The 22,068-nt window shown below is 40.8% G+C and overlaps 1 protein-coding gene across 1 annotated transcript in view; it reads right to left on the reverse strand.

The window, feature by feature from the left end:
- Positions 1-22,068, reverse strand: part of APBB1IP (amyloid beta precursor protein binding family B member 1 interacting protein) — a 247,373-nt gene that overhangs the window by 39,316 nt on the left and 185,989 nt on the right. The window contains exon 10 of the mRNA XM_030199285.1: positions 10,020-10,130. Coding sequence (XP_030055145.1) covers positions 10,020-10,130 — 111 coding nt within the window. The remainder of the gene's footprint in view (positions 1-10,019; positions 10,131-22,068) is intronic.

Below are 22,068 nucleotides of genomic sequence, written 5' to 3' on the forward strand. Positions count from 1 at the left end.
TTCTTCCTTCTGAGCTTTGTGCTTAAAAGTGGAGAATTTTATAATCTCTTCTCTTATATAGACTTTATATGCATCCCCTACTATGAAAACTCCATATCATTAGATTCATTGAAAGAAAAATATTCCGTAGTCTAGGATTGAAGCTTTTCACAGAATTCCTTGTCTTGCAATAATGATGAACTGAAATGTCAGTTTTATGTAGGCTTAATCTGCTTATGCAGTGTTACAGAAAGGGTGTCAATGCATGGTCTCAAACCATTATTGGCTCAATTATTGCTTTTGGTCATATTTGGAATGAGGGAGCTAGATATAAATATATAGTCTAAATGTGAGACTATATATTTGTGAATGGGCTTTGTCGGCATTACTGCACCAGGAGCCGCTAGCAAGGTTTGATAAAAGAGACCCTAAAATAAAGGTATCATCTTATTTTCTTTTTTTCCCCCCTCTTTTTGTTCTGTTTTATTTCTATTCATAACCAGGAAAAAAATATTGAACAAGATCCATATAATGCAGTTTTCTATTAATTCCAGCAGATGGCATCAAATGCTTTTTGTAGCTTATAGAAAGCTCAATTGATACTGCTTTTATTCTTGAAACATCAAAAATATATTTAAGTAGAATGTATAAAATTATTCTTTGATTGTTAAGTTTTCAAATAAACTACTACATTCAAAAACACTGGATTATTATAAGTACAGCAGTTTATAAGTTACATAAAGCCCCATTCTGAATACAACAGAATGTAGAGATGGGAATAGAGATGTCTAGGTTAGCATGTACTCAGATCCAGTGGTATTTTAGAAAAGGCTCTGCTTGCAGAAATGTATCTGTATTTGCCGGCATGTACAGCAGGAGCACCCGTTCTAGAAATATATACATGGTCAAAATGAATGGCACAAATTCAACAACTTCTACTTTTTACAAACTTACACAAGTAAGTGCCACCAATCACAGCAAGAAGTGAGGCCACAATTTTAATTTGGTTTCATGTTGGAGGCAGCAATAAACAATAGAGCATTTTAAAAAAGCCTGTGCATGGTTCAGAGCCTATTCTTTCAATGGAAGACAAAAAGTTATTAAAAATCACGAAATAAAGAATTCTCTAAAGACGAGTCAAACAGCTGGGTGGCTCCTCTACCATTCTAGACACCCAGACCTTGATTCCCTAACAACTGAGATCAATCTCTTTCTCAACCCACTGTATTGCAAAAGACCCTAAATAGAAAACCAGAGACAAAATAGCATTTCATAACCTTCATGCAAGACATGTTGGTCAATGGCCATGCATAGCCAACTTCACCTTTAAAAGAAAATGAAGATTGTTGGTACCTACCTACTTTTGGTGTGTATCACCCACAGAAACCAGGCCAGATCTGAACTGCATTTGATTCCAGTGCTCAGTTCCAAGAAAAACAATATATTTCTCTATGGACCTGACATGATCAACAGCCTAGGGGTTTTGCAGTGGCATACTAAGGGGGGGGGGGGGGTGGGGGCGGTCCGCCCCGGGTGCACGCCGCTGGGGGGGTGCCGCGCGCCGGTCAGCGTCGTTGGTTTCCATGCTCCCTCTGCCCCGGAACAGGAACCTGTTCCGGGGCAGAGGGAGCATGGAAACCAACGACTCTGACCGGCGTGCGGCACCCCCCAGCGGTGTGCACCCGGGGGGTTCTTTCACTGGGGTGGGGGGGGTCGCGCTGTACGGGGGGGGGGGGGGGCGCTGCACCCAGGGGGGCGGGGCGCATCGGCGATCCGCCCCGGGTGTCTGCACCCCTCAGAACGCCACTGGGGTTTTGATCTGCTTCAGAAAAGAACCAATTGCCATAACAGCTGACATAAAGCAAGTGTTGTACACCAAGACTACAGAAATTACTTAAGATTCTTGTGGTACTTTGATGACATCAGCAAAGAGACTGTAGAGTACAGAATGAGAGTCTATGTCCTTTGAAACAGTCCATCATCAGCAGTGGCTATCTATGGGCTCAAAAGACAGTCCAAGAAGGAGAAAAAGAGTATGGCACAGATGCCACATGTTTTAAGGACAGAGGCTTTTATGTGGACGATGGTTTGAAGTCCTTACCTACAGAGATGAAGCCATTGATTTGTTAAAGAGAACACAAGCAATGCTAGCAGAGGCCAATCTGAGACTTCACAAAATTGCCTCTAACAGTGCAGAAGTAATGAGAGCATTTCCTGCAAGATCATGCCAACGACTTGAAGGATATGGACCTGAAAGTAGATACACCTCCATTTCAGCGAAGCCTTGGCTTAAGTTGGAACCTAAAGGAGGATGTCTTCATTTTTCAAGTCTTGACCTAAGAGAAACCATACACTCGTCAACAGTCTGTATGATCCACTGCGGTGTGTGGCTCCAGTCACTATCCAAGTAAGATCCTTGTTAAGAGAACGTTCCCTAAGTACTGATGGGTAGGATGCCCCACTACCAAAAGAAATGAGGCAAGAATAGGAAAAATGGAAGGATTACCTGAAAACTTTTGAACAGCTATATATTCCACACACATTCCTACACCACTCAGTACTGCCTGCTGCAAGGAAATTTGCATCTTCTCTGATGCTTCTGTAAAAGCAACAGCATAAGGAATGACAAGTCAAATGCAAAGTGTTGATAAGGAAGGCAAAGAGAGACTTTGAAAAGAAGATTGCTTTGGAGGCAAAAACACATAGTACAAATGTTTTTAGGTATATTAGGAGCAAGAAGCCAGTAAAAGAATCAATTGGACCGATAGACCAAGGGATAAAAGGGGCACTGAGGGACAACAAGGCCATAGTAGAGAGATTAAATGAATTCTTTGCTTCGGTCTTCACCATGAAAGGTGTGGGAGAGATACCAGTGCCAGAGATGGTATTCAATGCTGATGAGTCAAAGAAACTGAAACAAATCTCTATAAACCTGGAAGATGTAATGGGTCAATTTGACACGTTGAAGAATATCACATCACCTGGGCCAGATGGTATACATCTGAGAGTACTGTTAGAATTGAAAAATGAACTTGCAGAGTTGTACCAAACTTGTACCAAACTCTGGAACTCATTACCCAAGTATATCATACACTCAGTTGATTATATGTTGTTTAGGAGTTTACTTAAAGCCCACTTTTTTAGATCTGTGTTCAGCTAATATAAAAATATTTTTTTCAAATAGTTGCATTCTTGTATTAATATTAATTGTTTTGTAATGCTTCTTCTTAATTTGTTATGTAAGCTGTTTGAACCTGAGCTTTCTTGGGAAAATGCCAGGTAGAAATGTCATAATAAATAAATAAATAAAAATACATAGTAATATGTAATTTATCTTTAAAATCAAGCATGGTACCAGCATTCTGGAGGGTGGCCAATATAACACCAATTTTTAAAAAGGGTTCCTGAGGTGATCCAGGATAGACCGGTGAGCCCGATGTCGGAGCTGGGCAAACTGGTAGAGACTGCTCATATTACTACAGTTCTGAAAGAGCTTCACTGGCTACCAGTTACACATTCATCAGCGAATTTATGCTAATGTACTGTACCAGTATATTTTCTTAATATTCTGAACATATATCATCCAAGGTAATCTTTATGATCTGAAACAGCAAAGCAACTGTGTCATCCGGTAATTTTAATATATCGCCTTATTGAGACTCGTACATGTCCATTTTCAAAGTTTCCAGGGCACTTGAGACCTTGTGGGAATGTCCAACAGTTTTAAACAGTTTAAAAAATATTTGAAAATTCACTGCTTTGTGAATACTTTTATGGAGACATAATTTCAGACTGGACTCAAAAATACTTCTTTGACTTGCTGGATGTATAGATGAAGGTTTGAAATGTGGATTAATGTGGTTTTGTATGTATTGGTTTAAATTATGTATTTTTGATTGTAACCCACTTTGGTTAAAGCAGGATATAAATGTAAAAAATAAAATAAAATTACAGAATATACACAAAGGCAAGGATTAATGAGAAAGCCACATTGAGCCTGCCACTGTTGGGAAACTGTGGGGTACAAATGAGATAAATAAATAAATAAAAAGCCAACATGGATTTAGTCAAGGGAAATCTTACCTCATCAATCTATTAACATTTCTTTGAACGGGTGAATAAACATGTAGATAAAGGTGAGCCAGTTGACATGGTGTATCTGGATTTTCAAAAAGCATTTGTCAAAGAATCGCATGATCAACTCCTGAGGAAATCAGAAAGTCATGGAATAGGCAGTAATGTCCTATTGTGAATTAAGAACTGGTTAAAAGATAGAAAACAGAGTAGGGTTAAATGGTCAGTATTCTCAATGGAGAAGGGTAGATAGTGGGGTTCCCCAGAGGTCTGTGCTGGGTCTGCTGCTTTTTGACATTCTATAATTGATCTAGAGATGGGAATAACTAGTGATGTAATTAAATTTGCTGTTGACACAAAGTTATTCAAAGTTGTTAAATCGGAAGAGGATTGTGAAAAATTGCAAGAGGACCTTACAAGACTGGGCATCCCAATGGCAGATGATGTTTAATATGAGCAAGACCAGAGTGATGCCTGTGGGAAAGAGAAACCCAAATTATAGCTTAATGATGCAAGGTTCCACACTAGGAGTTACTATCCAGGAAAAGGACCTAAGTGTCATCGTTGATGATACATTGAAACCCACTGCTAGAATGTTAGGAATTATTAGGAAGGGAATGGAAAACAAAAATGAGAATGTTATAATGCCATTGTATCACTCCATGGTGCAATTACACCTTGAATACTATCAGGCTTATTTTCGAAAGAGAAGGGTGCCCATGTTTCGACACAAATAGGAAGATGGGTGTCCTTCTCTCAGGGTCGCCCAAATTGGCATAATCAAAAGCCGATTTTGGGCGTCCCCAACTGCTTCCCGTAGGGGGGATGACCAAAGTTCCCGGGAGCTTGTCGGAGGTGTAGCGAAGGTGGGACTGGGGCGTGCTTAACAGATGGGCATCCTCGAGTGATAATGGAAAAAAGAAGGGCGTCCCTGATGAGCACTTGGCCGACTTTACTTGGTCCATTTTTTTGTTACGACCAAGCCTCAAAAAGGTGTGCGAACTGACCAGATGACCACTGGAGGGAATCGGGGATGACCTCCCCTTACTCCCCCAGTGGTGACTAACCCCCTCCCACCCTGAAAAAAACAAATTTAAAAACTTTTTTTGCCAGCCTCAAATATCATACTCAGGTCCATCGCAGCAGTATGCAGGTCCCTGGTGGGGGGGGGGGGGGGGGGGGCAGGTGTGTGTGTGTCAGCGGAGGCATAGCGAAGGCGTGGACGTCCTTCTTTCAAACATTTTGGATGTCCTGAACTGCCCCCCCCCCCACAGGGACAGCCACATTTTACGGGAGTGGAGTGGAGGAGTGGCCTAGTGGTTAGAACAATGCTCTTGCAATCCAGAGGTGGCCAGTTCAAATCCCACTGCTGCTACTTGTGATCCAAAATCCAAATAAATAAGTAAATAAATAAAGGGGGGTGTTAGAGGCATAGCAAAGGCATTGACATCCTTCTCACATAAACATCCACATTTTGGACATCCCTGACAAGCACTTGGACGTTTTCACCTTGGCTTGTGTTTTTTTAAGGTTGTAGAAGGCTATTATACATGTAGCTTGTCTGCATGTATGAAGCTGTCTTTGGTATGTGCAGAGCAGCCATGCATAATGCTTGACTGCTCTGCACTGGCTTCCCCTCCTTAGGAATGAAATCGTGTGCAAATGAGCTAGCAGTGAGCAGCTCATTTGCATGCGAGTTCCTTCATGCAGGCCGGTTCCTTTCCGAATCGCTAAGGGATCGGTAAGGGAAGGGCTTTTTCTGTTCAGTTAGTGCATCAGTTAGTCGACTGCAGTGCCCCCTAGGGTGCCCGGTTGGTGTCCTGGCATGTCAGGGGGACCAGTGCACTATGAATGCTGGCTCCTCCCATGACCAAATGAGTTGGATTTGGTCGTTTTTGAGATGGGCATCCTCAGTTTCCATTATGGCCGAAAACCGGGGACGACCATCTCAATATTTAGGTCGACCATCTTTAAAGTCGACCTAAATGTTGAGATTTGGGTGTCCCCAACCATATTATCGAAACAAAAGATGGCCGCTCATCTTGTTTCGATAATATGGGTTTTCCCGCCCATTTGCGGGGACGTCCTCTGAGGACGCCCTCAGGAAAACTTGGGCGCCCCGTTTGATTATGCCCCTCCACTTGCAATTCTGGTCGCTGCATCTCAAAAGAGATACAGTAGAATTCGAAAAGGTACAGAGAAAAGAGACAAAAATAATAAAGGGGATGTGACAACATCCCTATGAGGAAAGGCTAAAGCAGCTAGGGCTGGGCAGCATGGAGAAAAGACGATTGGGGGAAGATATGATAGAGGTCTATAAAATAATGAGTAGAGTGGAATGGGTAGATGTGAATCACTTGCTTACTCTTTCCAAAAATACTAGGACTAGGAGGCACTCAATGAAGCACCAAGTAGTAAATTTAAAACAAATTGGAGAAAATATTTCTTCACTCGTGTTTATTGTTTATCATTTAATAATTTCATATACTGCCTACCCCGCAGGCAAATTGAGGCAGTTTACATATACAAAATTCCAGAAAATAGAAGAGGAATGCCATTATTAAAATAGGAAAGAACAGTCACACAGCGCAAAGACCCCCATGCTACAGTGCTCTAACCCTCATACAAAGCATAAAATTAAAACATCCAAATTTAAAAACAATCTCTTACTACAGGAACTGACTATCCTCAAGTCCCAAAAGCAAATTCAAAAAGGTAAGTTTTCAATGCATTATGAAAGAAGGATAAGAAGTGTCCGGTCAGAGATACCATGGAAGAGAGTTCCACAATACAGGTGCAAAAAAAAAAATCCTCTGCCCTCATAGACTCCCACTGGGCCCTATTGGGATTAGAAATAACGAATCAGTTATCAGTAAGAGAATGTAGTGTGCGTGTGGGAGTATATGGTATTATAAGAGATGACAAATAGGTTGGAGTACTGGTATACCGTACTTCATGGGTCAAAATAATAATCTTAAATTTGACACGATACTCAATGGGAAGCCAATGTAAGCAGCATAACAGAGGTGAGGCATGCTCAAAATGATCTGCCTTACTGATAAGTCATGCTTCTGTAAGGTTTGGAGTCTTCTTAGATTTAATTTGGAAATGCTAGCATTAATGGCATTGCAATAATCATACCTAGAGTGCACAAAAGCAAACATGAGTACAAAGCGAGTCAAAATTAATTAAAGATCTAATTGACCTTAGTTTTCGAAGAAAGAAAAAACCTGCCTTAATCACAAGTGAGATCGGGATGGTGAATTACAATGCAGAATCAATAATAATACCTTTTAGTTTCTTTTTTTAACCATTTCCCTCATTTTATTATAGTCAGCCTTTCTAGAAATTTTATCTCCCTGGCACTCCCTAATATAAATATCAGGGTAACTGAAATCACCCATTATTATAGCATTGCCCAATTTGCCAGCTTTCCTAATCTCTGTAAACATTTCTTCATCTGTTTGTTTGTTCTGTCATGGCGTATGGTAGTATAGCCCTACAAGAATACTCCTTCCCTTCACACATGGAATTTCTATCCATAATGAGTCCAAGCTGCTATCTGTTTCATGTGGAATGTTTATTTTATTCGACTCAACCCCCCCTCCAATTTGATCCTATCATTGCAATACAATTTGTAGTCTGTTAACACAGTGTCCCATTGATTGTCCTCTTTCCACCAAGTCTCTGAGATAATTATTATATCTACCTCATCATTTAATGCTATATATGCTAACTCTCCCATCTTATGTTTTAGGCTTCTAGCATTTGTATACAGGCACTTCAAATTGTGTTTTTTCCTTTGATCTACAAGCTGTTTAGAAGTTGAACTGGATAATGTGCATCCTTTATCCTGCTCTCTCATTAAGCACACCTGGCTTACTTTCAGCATTGTTGAAACCTCTCTACTAGGATTCCCTAAATGTCCTGTTTCAATAGTATACTTCAAGGATACTCCACACCTAATCATGTGCTTCTGGGCAACCATTGTAGTTTAAAAGCTGCTCTATCTCCATTCTAAAAGTTAGTGCCAGCAGCCTGCTTCCATCCCAGTTAAGGTGGAGCCTATCCTTTGGAACAGTCTCATCCTTTCTCAAAGTGTCACCCAGTTCCTAACAAATCTAAACCCCTCATCCCTGCACCATTGTCTCAACCATGTATTGATACTTCAGAGCTCTGCCTGCCTTTTGGGTCCTCTGCGTGGAATGGGGAGCATCTCTGAAAATGTTACCCTGGAGGATCTCAACTTCAGCTTTCTACTTAAGAGCCTAAATTTGGCTTCCAGAACCATCCTCCCACATTTTCCTATATCATTGGTACCCACATGTACCAATAGCCAGCTCCCTCCCCAGCACTATCTAAGATCCTATCTAGATGACACGTGAGGTTCGCCACCTTTGCACTGGGCAGGCAAGTGACCAGGCGATCCTCACGTCCACCAGTCACCCAGCTATCTACATGCCTAATGATCAAATCACCAACTACAATGGCAATCCTAACCCTTCCCACTTGGGCAGAAGTTCTCGGAGACATATCCTCATTGCGAGAGGATAGTGCATCCCCTGGTGGGCAGGTCCTGGCTATAGAAGTACTTCCTACTTCACCAGGGTGATGCTCTCCTTCTAGGAGACTCCCTCCTCCAAGACAGCACAGGGGCTGCCAGAATGGAGGTGGAACTTCTCTACAACATCCCTGTAGGTTTCATCTATGTACCTCTCTGTCTCCCTTAGCTCATCCAAATCTGCTACTCTAGGCTCAAGAGAACAGACTCATTCTTTGACAGCTAGGAGCTCTCAAAGCATCTCTCCCTCTCACTTCCCTTGCTCTTGTCTCCCCTTTGCAGGACCAGCACCTCTCCCTCTTCCTTCTTTCCCTGCAGGTCCTGACACCTCTCTCTTTCTTTGTCCTTACCCCACCCCCCTCCACTAAGTCCAGCACCTCTTTCTCTGTACCCTCTTTCTTCCTCACTCTGCTCATTGGAACTCTCTGTTCCCTACCTGACCTCCTAACACCTCTCTTACTCCTTGCCCTCTGATTCAGCACTGCTCTCCCACCTTGCCACCCCATGCAGAATCTCTCTTCCGCCTTGCCCCCTGATGCAGCACCTCTTTCTCTCCTTGCTCCTCAATGCAGCACCTCCCTCCCTCCTTGTCCCCCCCCCCAATGCAACACTTCTCACACTCCTTGCCCTCTGATGCAGCACCTCTCTCCCTCCTTGTCCCCCCCCCCCGATGCAGCATTTCTCTCCCTCTTTGGCCTCCCTCACCCTCCTGCAATCCGGTACCTCTCTTTCCCTTCTCTTCTTTCCTTTTTGCTTTCTTGGTGGTGCTGGCAGTGTTAGCAATAGCAGGCTGCTTCATCCAATCCCGGGGCCTTCCTTCAGCCACGTCTCGCCCCTTCTGAAGCATCTTCCTGTTTCCTCAAGGGCGGGATGCGACTGAAGAAAGGCCCCTGGAACTGGCTGAAGCAGCCTGCTATTGCTGACACTGCCAGCACTGCTGGGAAAGTGGAAAGGAAAGAAGAGAAGGGAAAGAGAATTACCAGATTGCGAGGGTGGATAAGGAGGGAAAGAAGCATTGCACTTGGAAGGGTGCAAGAAAGAAGGTGGTGGGGAGAGATGCTCGAATTATAGGAAGGTAGGACATGAAAAGGAAGGGAAGGACAGGACAGGATGAGATAGGAAAGCAGACGGGGCCAGGCAAAACAGATAAGCATGGCTTATGCTGGCCCTGGATAGAATCAATGCGTGAGTTCAGGCCCCTTAAGCATATGAGCTGGAGAGGGCCCGAAAGCCTGTGACTTGGCATGTTTGATGTACTGTGAAGTGAAGAGTAGGCTTACCTTGAACTTACTGTGGTGTGCACTGTGTTTCCTGTTACAGATTTTCCAAAGCAAGTCATTACATGGAGCATTGTGTCTGGGCACTGCTTTAAACAACAGTTGAATTAGCCATTTATCCTACCTACCTTTAAGACAAAGCAGTGATCGGTTGGAGCCTTGAACTTCACTTTGTACTGAGTACCATAATAGATATTTACATTGTCAAACTGAATGAAGCAAGCCAAATCACGAGAAGTCTAGAAATGAAAAGAAGAGAGAAGAATGATAAATAGACTGCCATCCATTACCTTCTCAAAACCGTAACTGGTCATTTACAGTCATGTTCTTTAAAACAATTTTTGTGTAGGTCTTCCTTTAAGCTCCAAGACAGTCAATAGCTTTTGGTGAATAACACGATACTGGGTTTGTTTTGTGCATGCTACAGGGGCTTATTGTAGAAGCTTATTTCATAAAAACACATAACATGTATATTGCCTTTATGAAGCAGGCATAAAATGGTGCTTATTTTGAATTGTATAAAGGCATACAGTTAAAAAATGACCGTTAATGAGAATTAAGTCTGTGGTACTGTACTTGATTAGCATTACAGGTTTAAAATTCCTAAGAAATACAACCCCCCCCCCCCCGATATTCAGAAGCATTTAACCAGCCAGCCATGGCTGGTTAATTGCCCGATGACCAGCTATCCGGAAATCCTTTGCGGGACATGGCCGGCCATGACCCATTGGTTATATTGCACAATATATCCGGCTATATGCCAATTTTCAATGCATTGTCAGCTAACTTTGGCGGCCATATTTGGCTGTACCAATACCAGGCCTGTCTCTGGCTGGTTTGACCTTAAGTAGCCAGTGCTGAATATTGGCCTCAATCTGCTCATTGGTAACCAGGGCAGATTGTCTCATGGTCTTTTTTCTGTTTTTCATTCTGTATTTAAGATACTGATCTTCCAACCTCATCTGGGTGTACTGCCATTCTTGTGGTAGTAGATCATTGCTTGTTCCCATTGCTAAGCTGCCATGGACTCCAAAACTTGCCATCATCTTAACAATAGAAATTGTCCAGTTAAATTCCATTGTATTGGATCAAGGGTCTAAGTTTATCATCAAGTTTAAGAAGGCCTTTTGTAAGAACTTGAAAATTGAACTCTACTTCTCTTAAGGATATCATCCCCAAACTAATGGCCTTGAGCAGTTCCTGTGTTGTTTTGCTTTAGTTCATCAAGACAGCTGGGTGAACTTACTTCTCTTGGCCAAGTTGCTCACTACAAATATACCTATGATTCTACAGGGCAGTCCCCATTTGTTATGATTTAAGGTCAACGTCTTGCCACTTTGTCCTTTTCTGCTCTAGCTTTTGAGGTTCCTGCAGCAGATCTAGCCCAGCTCTACAAAAAACAAACAAACCTGGCCTTAGCAACAGAGCAATCTTGAAAAAGAAGAAATTTGCAGACCACTATAATCAAATAAAAACTCAGTATCTATTTATCTACTAGGAACCTATGCCTAAAACTTCCTTGTGTTTATCAGCCCATGTGTCATTACAGAGAGGATTAATCCAGTAACCATGCATCTTCATGTTTCTGAGACACTTAAGATCTTCTCTAAACTATTGGCTGTACAGTCAATGCTGCAAGGTAAACCTATTCCTCTTAAAGAAAAAATTGTCGTGTTAGGATTTACTGTGACAATTCAATGAAGTTTGATAAAAACATCAGTAAAGTTGAAAGGTTTTGTTATTTCCAGTTGCAAATGATTCGTCAGCTGAAGCCTTTTTTTATATCAGTTAAATTTGATAAAAATAGTTCATGCATTTGAGACAAGTAGATTGGACTATTGTAACTCATTGCTCCAGGGCCTTACAAAGACTAGTCTTAAAAGACTTCAATTAGTCCAACACACAGCAGCGTGCCTGATAACTACGGAAAAAGATCAGATCACATTACTCCAATTTTGAAAGATTTGCATTGGCTTTTTATTTCTGCTAGGATTATTTTCAGATTGCTGCACTTTGGTCTTTAAGGCTATTTGCATTGGTGTACCAAAATATCTTTCTGATAGATTGGTTAAACAGAACATTTTAGATCTTTGCACCCTTCACAGTGCTGCTTATTGTAGCTTCCATCTTTGAAAACAGTAAAATTGACATCTACAAGAAGTAGGACATTTTGTTATATGGGACCATCTTTATGGAACTCCATGCCTGATGCTCTTAGCGGGTTAACTAGCTATCATGGATTTTGCAAGGTTTAAAAAAAACCTTTTAAAAATGCTTTTGATGGGTTTTAATTTGAGTTTTATATTTTGTTCTGTTTAATTATAATTAGTATATGTTTGATTGTTTATCATTTTTATTTTACAATGTTTTAAAACTTGAATGTGCTAAGAAGTATATCAAACTTATCAATCCAATCCAATCCATTGGAGGACACTGTATCTGGTCTATAGGAAAAGTAGGGGCCTAAGGAAACTGATGACTTCCACACATCCTGTCATTTAAGGAAATTCCTGGTAAGATAGCCGAAGGAGGCAGGGCACTGTAAAGTGCTGGTAGGCTCTGCCTTCCATCAGCAGGGACTGCTATGAAACTAGCTGTTAGTCCTCCAAGTTTTCTGACCCACATTTCCTGCTGGTGGCTGTCTTGTTCCTACATAGGATATAAATTTGTTTCTATCCTTCTAGCCCCCTTTTATTCAATGTTGGAGTTGCTGTATTTTGCATCAATAGATTTCTGGTTTCGGCACTTCCCACCTGTAAAGATTCCTTGCTCAGCTATTTGGGTCCTGTCTGTCAGTTAGTTCTGCTGCAAATCTTGACAACTACTAGTACCTGAAGGCCTAGCTGAAGAGAAAACAGCCTGTAGCAGCAGCAAACCTACATTTCTTTTAACCTGAGCTGCTCTTAGCACAGGGGTTCACACTCCTCCAGCTGGATGCTGTGATAACTCATTTGTGAATATCATGTAAAATAACGGTGTGCACCCAAAATATTTTCACTCAGTTTCTCAAGCCATTCATGAAAATTTTTGTTTCATTACTTATTTTTGGTTTCAGGGACAACAATAGAAATCAAATAAAATAAAACATGGAAAATAAAATAAAATGATACCTTTTTTATTGGACATAACTTAATACATTTCTTGATTAGCTTTCGAAGGTTGCCCTTCTTCGTCAGATTGGAACTAAGCAAATGTGGTAGCAGATAGTATATATAAGTGAAACATCCATGTAACGAGTACACAAGTCTTTGGAAGGAGTGCAGATTATCTGTAAAGAGGATATACTCTTTCCTGATGTGCACAAGTGTGAATAGTGCACACTGTTATGCATTATCAGAAAAGAGTGTGTACTCTTCTGAAAGAGTGTATACAATTCATGAATAAGGTGCACTATTTACAAAGAGGGGGCTCTATTGGGGAATAGTGCAATATTAGTAAATAGTGTGTACTGGATTTTCAAAAGGCATTTGACAAAGTACCTCATGAGAGACTTCAGAGGAAACTGGAGAGTCATAGGATAGGAAGTAGTGTTTTATTGTGGATTAAAAACTGGTAAAAGAAACAGAGAGTAGGGTTAAATGGTCAGTATTCTCAATAGAGAATGGTAGTTAGTGGGGTTCCCCCGGGGTCTGTGTTGGGACCGCTGCTTTTTAACATATTTATAAATGACCTACAGATGGGTGTAACTAGTGAGATAATTAAAATTAGTAAAAGTTGTTAAATCGAAAGAGGATTGTGAAAAATTGCAAGACAGGGAGACTGGGCAACCAACTGGCAGATGACGTTTAATGTGAGCAAGTGCAAAGTGATATATGTGGGAAGGTGGAACCCAAACTATAGCTAAGTGAGGCAAGGTTTCATATTAGGAGTCACCGACCAGGAAAAGGATCTAGGTGTCATCGTTGACGATATGTTGAAACCCTCTGTTCAGTGTGCAGCGGTGGCTAAGAAAGCAAATAAAAGGCATTATTAGGAAAGGAATGGAAAACAAAAATGAGGACATTATAATGTCTTTGTATCACACTATGGTGCGACCACCGCACCTCAAATATTATGTGTAACTCTGGTCACCGCATCTTAAAAAAGATATAGTGGAATTAGAAAATTACATAGAAGGGCGACAAAAATGATAAAGGGGGTGGAACGAATTCCCTGTGAGGAACGGCTACAGCGGCTAGGGCTCTTCAGCTTGGAGAAAAGATGGTTGAGGGAAGATATATTAGAGGTCTATAAAATAATGAGTGGAGACGTGAATCGCTTGTTTACTCTTTCCAAATATACTAGGACTAAGGGGCACACAATGAAGCTACAAAGTAGTAAATTAAAAACAAATCAGAGAAAATATTTCTTCACTCAATGTGAAATAAAACTCTGGAATTCTTTGCCAGAGAATGTGGTAAAAGCAGTTAGCTTAGTGTAGGGCTGTCAAGAGACTGAGCCAGGCCCAGGGCAGAGCTGCCGCTACCGCCCCTCCAGGATTGCCACCGCTGCCGCCCCCCAGGATCGCTGCTACCACTCCCCTTGCCGCAACTCCACATATCTTGGCTGGCAGGGGTCCTCTTGCCCCACCAGCAGAAGAAGCCTTTCTCCAGAACTGCTTTTCACTCCACTGCATTGCCTGCCCTGCCGCTGCTTTTCCCCTCACGGCATGCATACTGAATTTCATCAAAACCGAGCATGTGTGACATGGGGGGAAAAGCAGCCGCAGGGCAGGCAGTGTGGCAGAGTGAAGAACAGCACTGGAGGAAGGATTCTTCTGCTGGTGGGGCCTGGGGACCCAAGCCAGCCAAACCAGAGGCCCCGAAGCCCTATGTCTGCTCCTTCCCAGCCTCTAAGGGGGTACCAGAGCCGGAGTTTTCTCTCTGCTGCTCCTGTCAGGATGCAATCACTTGGGTCCCATCAGGTGCAGGAGAGAGAGAGAGAGAGAGAGAGAGAGCTCGGTGCCAGGCCCCCCCTTGGAGCCGGTCCCGGGGGAATCTTGCCCTCTCCCCCCTCTCGGCGGCCATGGCTTAGTGGGGTTTAAAAAAGGTTTGGATAATTTCCTAAAAGAAAAGTTCATAAGCCATTATTAAGATGAAGTTGAGAAAATCCACTGCTTATTTCTAGGATAAACAGCATAAAATGTATTGTACTGTTTTGGGATCTTGCCAGGCACTTGTGACCTGGATTGGCCACTGTTGGAAACAGGATGCTGGGCTTGATGGACCTTCGGTCTGTCCCAGCATGGCAATGCTTATGTTCTTATATTCTTAGTACACACTATTTGTGACAACAGGAAAACCCATCCCCCAATTTTGTGATTTTTTTTTTCTGTCGTTTTGGTGGATAATACTGTGAAACAACATGGGAAGTGTTGAGAATTTCCATGTCAACAGAGCTTTCACAAGGTCATGTGAACATGTTTTAATTAAGAGATAAGATGTGAGAAGGAGGAATGGAGAAAAATAGAAAGTGAGATGCTGTGAGCTATAATCAATCAGAAAATATGGATTAGTATTCAGAAGGTGTAATCCATTCTAACAACTTCAGGGGTGACTTCTATGAAATTATAGGTATTAAGCGCAGTTTTCATATGCTAATTTTTGGGTTATGGTTATACAAGGTTTTCTGCTTATCTTGCCATTGAATCTGAAGGTAGATTATGCTTTTACTTTTAGGCGCCTTCAAACATGAAAAAGGCATTGATCTTTTATTCACTTACATTTTCAGGGCAACAGGAAGCAATCTGCCTGGTGAGGATCAAATAGAGAAGAAGTAAAATCTCCTTTTACAGTGTTTCCATGTCCTTATTGAGCTTTGGTATCACAACTAACTGTCCTTTAAAAGTTTCTTACTAGTGGAAGTAAACAGAACCGTGTGACCAGCAGGCAAGAAATCATTTAAATTATATGACTTGTTGGCTGCATTGCAATAAAGCCTTCACAATTCTATAGAAATTACAGCCTACGTAGGTTAGAAAAACGTTTTCTAAAACAGACTTTCTACTCAGCATATGTAATAAAAATGAAATGTAAATCTCATTTCCAAAAGAAACCAGTCCAGATTGAATCCACTTCTCTTTCCGATAGCTGTGGATAGACTGTCTCCTATCCTATGCTGTACCTTCCCGAAGACTATTTTGTTTATTTTAAGGCTTCCCAAACCTTTCTGGCAACTCTAAAGCTACTTGTTTTCAGAATATATAGAATGAATATGCATGAGATAGATTTGTATATCAATTTATACAGATTTATCTCATGTAAAATTGTGGATATCCTGAAAATGCAGCTGATTGTGAGGTTTTCACAACAGGTTGGGGAATCTGTATTCTTAGGCAACTAGAAGTGATTGATTCCAATCAGGTTTATAGTAGCAGATGCTATATAATGATGCAATAGAGAACGTAGGAGGTGCCTTGTGGTGAGCTTTCTTGTCTTCTCCCCTTGGTGGGCTCTTTTGTGTCCCTGTGCAGTCCTGTGTTGTACACGACCATGAGGTGAGAGTCAGGTGGAAGGGAGACAAAAAACAGGAGGTTGAGTGGGGTATAGATCAGGTTGTCTGGAAGGCATGGTCATAGCCAATGCTAACTTGTCTTGGTCACTGCCAGGGCTCACAGTTCTCCAGGTGTTTCTAAGCTCCTCCATGAAGACAGGTGCCCTTCAACCCAAGGGACAGTGCTACATATGCCTAGTAGCACTATAGAAATAATAAGTAGTAGCAGTGTGACAAAATCAACTGACACACATGGAATCAGCCTAGAGATGCAGAGAAGATAAACTACCAGCAACATAAAAACATTATGGTGTTCATTTTCGAAGCAGATAGATGTCTCAAAATGGCCAAAAAACTTCCATCTGCCAAAAAGTTCAAATCACGATTTTCAAAAGTCAGAATTTGGATATTTTCCACTGCATTTCAGCCAAATAGCAAGGAGGTATATTTTGAGCAGGACTAGGGCAGGCCCAAAATTAGGATATCTTTCACTGATAATGGAACAGGAAGCAACGTCCAAGGCAAAAAGTAGAACGTTTTTATCTAGACCTGTTTCAAACACATCTATGTCAAAGTACTTAAGCAAAAATAAATGTATATTTTAGTACTTAAATAAAAGTAAAAAGGACAGTGAAGAACACATAAAAAATTACTTAAGTGAAAGTATAAAAGTTATTGGCTAATGTAATACTTTTTGAGTAAAAAGTAAAAGTACTGCAACTAAAATGAATACAACTATTATTAATTAAATCTGTACCCTGGTTCATAAAATTATCTTTGGCAAAGCCCCAGGATACATGACAAACCTCATAGACCTACCAACCAGAAACACATCCGGATCAACACGAACATATCTAAATCTCCATTACCCAAGCTGCAAAGGACTTAAATATAAATCAACATATGCATCCCGGTTTTCCTACATAAGCACACAACTGTGGAACGCACTACTACCAAAAGCCGTGAAAACAACGTATGACCACCAGACCACCAGACCTTCCAGAAATCTCTAAAAACTAACCTTTTAAAAAGGCATACCCTACCGATCCAACTTAAATGTCTGAACTCTGCAACACAACGAAACCAAAGCATGTAATGGACATAACATAACTCTTCCGCTCTACGATTCCCTAATGTGTCTGTTCCACATGAACCTTATTTTACCACAACATCACTTTGTATTTGTTCATACTGGAGTCGGCGAACGCCTCTCCGGTACTATGTATGCCACATTGAGCCTGCAAATAGGTAGGAAAATGTGGGATACAAATGTAACAAATAATAATAATAATAATAATGTTTTTATTCCAATAACTTTATTGCTCTACAATTCAATCCATTTTGCTTTTAGTAAAACTAAATTTTGAAAATGACTGTCACTCATGTGAGTGCGCTTGTGAGTCGTTATTAAATCAGCATCACTAAAAAGGCATTCAACAACTGCACTGGCAGGAAGTGGAGTGTTCAGTCTGATGAAAAGTTCCTTCAAATCAGACCAGGCTGAAAAACTACTGATGTCTTTGATGTCTTCTGACAGGGTCTGCAGGTGTTGATCAAGGGAATCTCTGAAACACTTGACTTCTGTATAGCAAAGATTGTTTTATCATCATTGTCATTATCATCTGCATTAGAAGTAGTGCTGTATAACTCAACACTTGCATCTTTCATCTTCTTCTTTATTATCATTGTCATACTGTTCAATTACAGAGAAGGCTTTCACAAAGTTGGAATCATTGTTGTTGTTCTAATAATTTTTAATCTGATGGCAAACACTGTTTGAATGTCTTCAAGAACTGATGCAAGAATGTCATATACGTGTGGGAACCCTTCAGTCTTAAGGCCAGACAAGCAGACTTCCTCTCTAAAGACTCTGTCAATCCAGTGGACAGTCACCCCAATGTAAAATTTTCCAAGGGATTAACCAGCAGTCTGTTCACCAAGAATTGCAACCAGCTTCAGCTTCATCTCTGAATATGTGGTAAAAGCAGTTAGTTTAGCAGGTTTTAAAAAAGGTTTGGATAACTTCCAAAATAAAAATCCATAAGCCATTATTAAGATGGGCTTGAGGAAAATCCACTGCTTATTTAAGCAGCATAAAATATATTGTACTGTTTTGGGATCTTGCCAGGTACTTGTAACCTGGATTAGCCACTGTTGGAAACAAAATGCTGGCTTGGAGGACCTTTGGTCTGTTCCAATATAGCAATACTTATGTATTTATGTAGTTTGTTGCAGTCTGGCTTGTTCTCTTTTCTCAACAAATGGCATATTCTTGGCTTTAGTAGTGTAATACTTGTGGTGCTGAATTTTCATAATCTTTGTGGACAATTACAGGGGTCATGGCTATTTTGGGGCGAGTTCCTCAGTGATCACCCCATCTCTCAAGGATAGACCTGCATCTGAATTCCAGTGCTTTTGTTAGGGAAAAAAAGCACTGGAAAGACGTGATGGGCAAATATCTTAGTTTCTATTTGTATTATTTATACTATAATATGTTAGAGTTTGTGATATATTTTATTGGACCAATGAACATACAGTAACTTACTTTTCATAGATCCATAAGCTATACTAGGAACCACTTATGTCTAACTGGAGCTTTGTTTCAAAAACAGCTCGTAGAAGCATGAATGAATTTTCACGAAAGGTGCCAAATAAAGCTCAGAACCCAGAGATATGTAGTAAATGATGGCAAATAAAGACCTGCATGGTCCATTCAGTCTGCCCAACAAGGAGAAGCTGCCCTCGCCAGTCTATGCAGGTTATAGTCATTCATGCTTAAACACTGGTTGACAATTTATCATCATGCCAACGACATGTAAGTAGTTAAATATGATTATTTTGGGGGCAGTATTTTATAACCAAAACTATTGCTAATCTCAACATTAAAATGTTTTCCCGTCCCCCTTGAGGTCCATAGCACCCTCACTTATAGCATATGATAATAAAGTGATATACAATACACAGATTTGACCTTCATCTGTCTTTTTTGCCATCTGTGGGGCACAGACCATAAAAGCCTGTCCAGCATTGACCTTAGTTTCTTAATCCATACCTGTCTTTTGTCATTTGCTAGACAGAGACTGTAAAGGTCTGTCCTGCATTATTACAAAGTGGTTATGAATAATGGTCCAAGTTATAAGCTTTTATGGAGTTTAGTTTCGGTAGCATGTTCATGAGTTTTGCAGTGCTATGCAAGAACATCCATGCTTTGTTTCTTTCTGCTGTTAAATTATCTCAGCTTTCAAAGTACCCTGTTTTTCCTAGAGCCATCGTGACAAACATTTCAAGCCATCTATCATATGTTAAAATTCTGTCCCATCCCGTCCCAGACTCTGCATTGTATCAGAGGCACCAGTGATCCTACTCTCTGCTCTTCTGTGATTCTATCTCCATAATGAATCAATATGTGCCTGCCAACTCCTCAACTTATTGTAAAACAATAGCCTACATATCTCTCAACTGGAGATATGAGTATACCAATTTACAGCAGCTAATCAAATCTATACCACTATTTGTCGTTTTGAAAGTAAAAAATAATGTCAAGGTTTAATACAAGTGACTGAAGCCTACTGGAACGTTTTAGCTTAGTATTATCAATAAACCAGCTTCATTTATTCTCCATATATTGGTTTTATAATGATTTTTTCCATTTCCATAAAGAAACTGAAGACTGTAAGTGCTCAACTGACATTTGAGTGACAAAAAATATAAAAGATTTTACACATCTCTTGTGTTCCGCTTAAAGATGTAACATTCTCCCTCCATAGAAAACACTTAAAGTGATTTTTTTTTGTCTTTTCAAGATTTCCTCCAGAAATGCAAATGATGAGACAGGAGCGCTCAGCTGTAAATTACAGCTGCTGACATTCACTACTAGATAATAAAAGCCTGAAGTATGAGCCATGAACAAATGGTGTTCACATGTAGAGCACGTCTCAAAGCTTTTTCCACTTTCAGAATGTACTTTCTGTGTGGGCTTATGTCACTTTTAAATTCTGAAAGTGCAAACTTAACTTAAAGCTTTGCTAATTAACATCTACAATTGCTTAGTCTGCAGTGCCACAAACCCATCATAGCCAGAATTAATGAAGTCACTAAAATCGATGGAACTTAATTCTTTTGTTACTCTCTGAATGAGTCACAGTGAAATCATGTGCATCACTGTTGACCTGCCCCTATCCAAGTCACCCTGGAAAAATATCTCTGAGCTTAGAGACAACCATTGACTTGGTATTCTGAACATTCTCAGCTCATCCCCAAAGTCACGTTAACAATCTGAAAAAATTGCAAAGGCAAGTTAAAAGTCCTTCAAATGCCATTATATGAACTCTGGGAAGCCCCTAAATACAATTTGATGAAGCCATAGTACTATTTACATAATTGTGGTAAGAATCAAAATGGGAGTCAGTGGCTTCTGTGTGCTGAGTTGCATTAACATGTTAACTGTCAAATCTAGTGCTTAATGAAAGTTAATTTAACTAATTCTTACCTGCCTTTCCAGTCCTGCAGGCAGGACTTATCTTGTCACGATAATACTGTTTTCATTTTTACACCTGTTTCCCCATAATCACTGCCACCACTTCCTCTCAGTGACTCGAGGGGACGATGATACATCTAGGGGCCCTTTTACTAAGCCACATAGGCAGCTACGCATGCCCACCACATGTCAATTTTGAGTTACCGCCCGGCTACCGCATGGACTTTGCGGTACTTTTATTTTTGACGGATGTCCGCTATGCACACTGGAAAATAATTTTTATTTTCTGGCACACGGCAGAAACTGGGCGGTAATCGCCATTCTACATGCATAGATGATTACTGCACAGTTAACACATGAGATCTTACCGCTAAGTCAATGACTGGCAGTAAGGACTCAGACCCAAAATGGACATACGCCAATTTTTATTTTGCCGCATGTCCATTTTCAGCAAATATTTTAGAAAGGCCTTTTTTTACAGGCGTGCTGAAAAATGGATCTTCGTGCGTCCAAAACACATGCCTACACTAACGCAGCCATTTTTCAGCACACCTTAGTAAAAGGGTCCCCTAATGTCTCTGGCCAACAGAGGTGGACACTGTGGCCACTGTCCCTGCTTTGTATAACAGGACGCTGCTCACACCCAGACCACTGTCAGAGCACTGAAAAACAAGCTGAAAGCTAACTGTATCTTATCCCTGCTCTGCGCCTAGCTGCCTGAAGCCTAATTCTGCCTTAGACAACAGCCATATCTTGAAATGGACATAAACAGGGTAGAGTCAATCCATACGGTGGTCACTAAAATGGCCAATGGTCTTCATCATAAAACATGTGCAGACAGGCTTAAAAATCTAAATAAGTATACTTTGCAAAAAAACAGGCAAGAGAGGAGGAATATCATAGAGACATTTAAATAACTCCATGTGACCATGTCCATGGCATAAGTGCACAGGAGGCAGGCCTCTTTTAATTGAATGGAAGCTCTAGAATAAGGGTGTCATAGGATAAAGGAGAAAAGGGACAGACTCGGTAATAATCTAAGGAAGTATTTCTTTACTGAAAGGGTAGTGGATGTGTGGAACAGCTTCCCAGCAGAGGCAGTGATGAGAACTGTATCTGAATTCAAGAACACAAGTGAAGAGGATATTTGAGGGATAGAGGGAGAGATTGTATAGCTGTTATGGAAGACACTTTGTCCCTTCTGTGATAGATGGACACTATCACTGCTC

The sequence above is a fragment of the Microcaecilia unicolor genome, chromosome 1 (genome assembly GCF_901765095.1).
Source record: "Microcaecilia unicolor chromosome 1, aMicUni1.1, whole genome shotgun sequence".
Taxonomy (NCBI): Eukaryota; Metazoa; Chordata; class Amphibia; order Gymnophiona; family Siphonopidae; genus Microcaecilia; species Microcaecilia unicolor.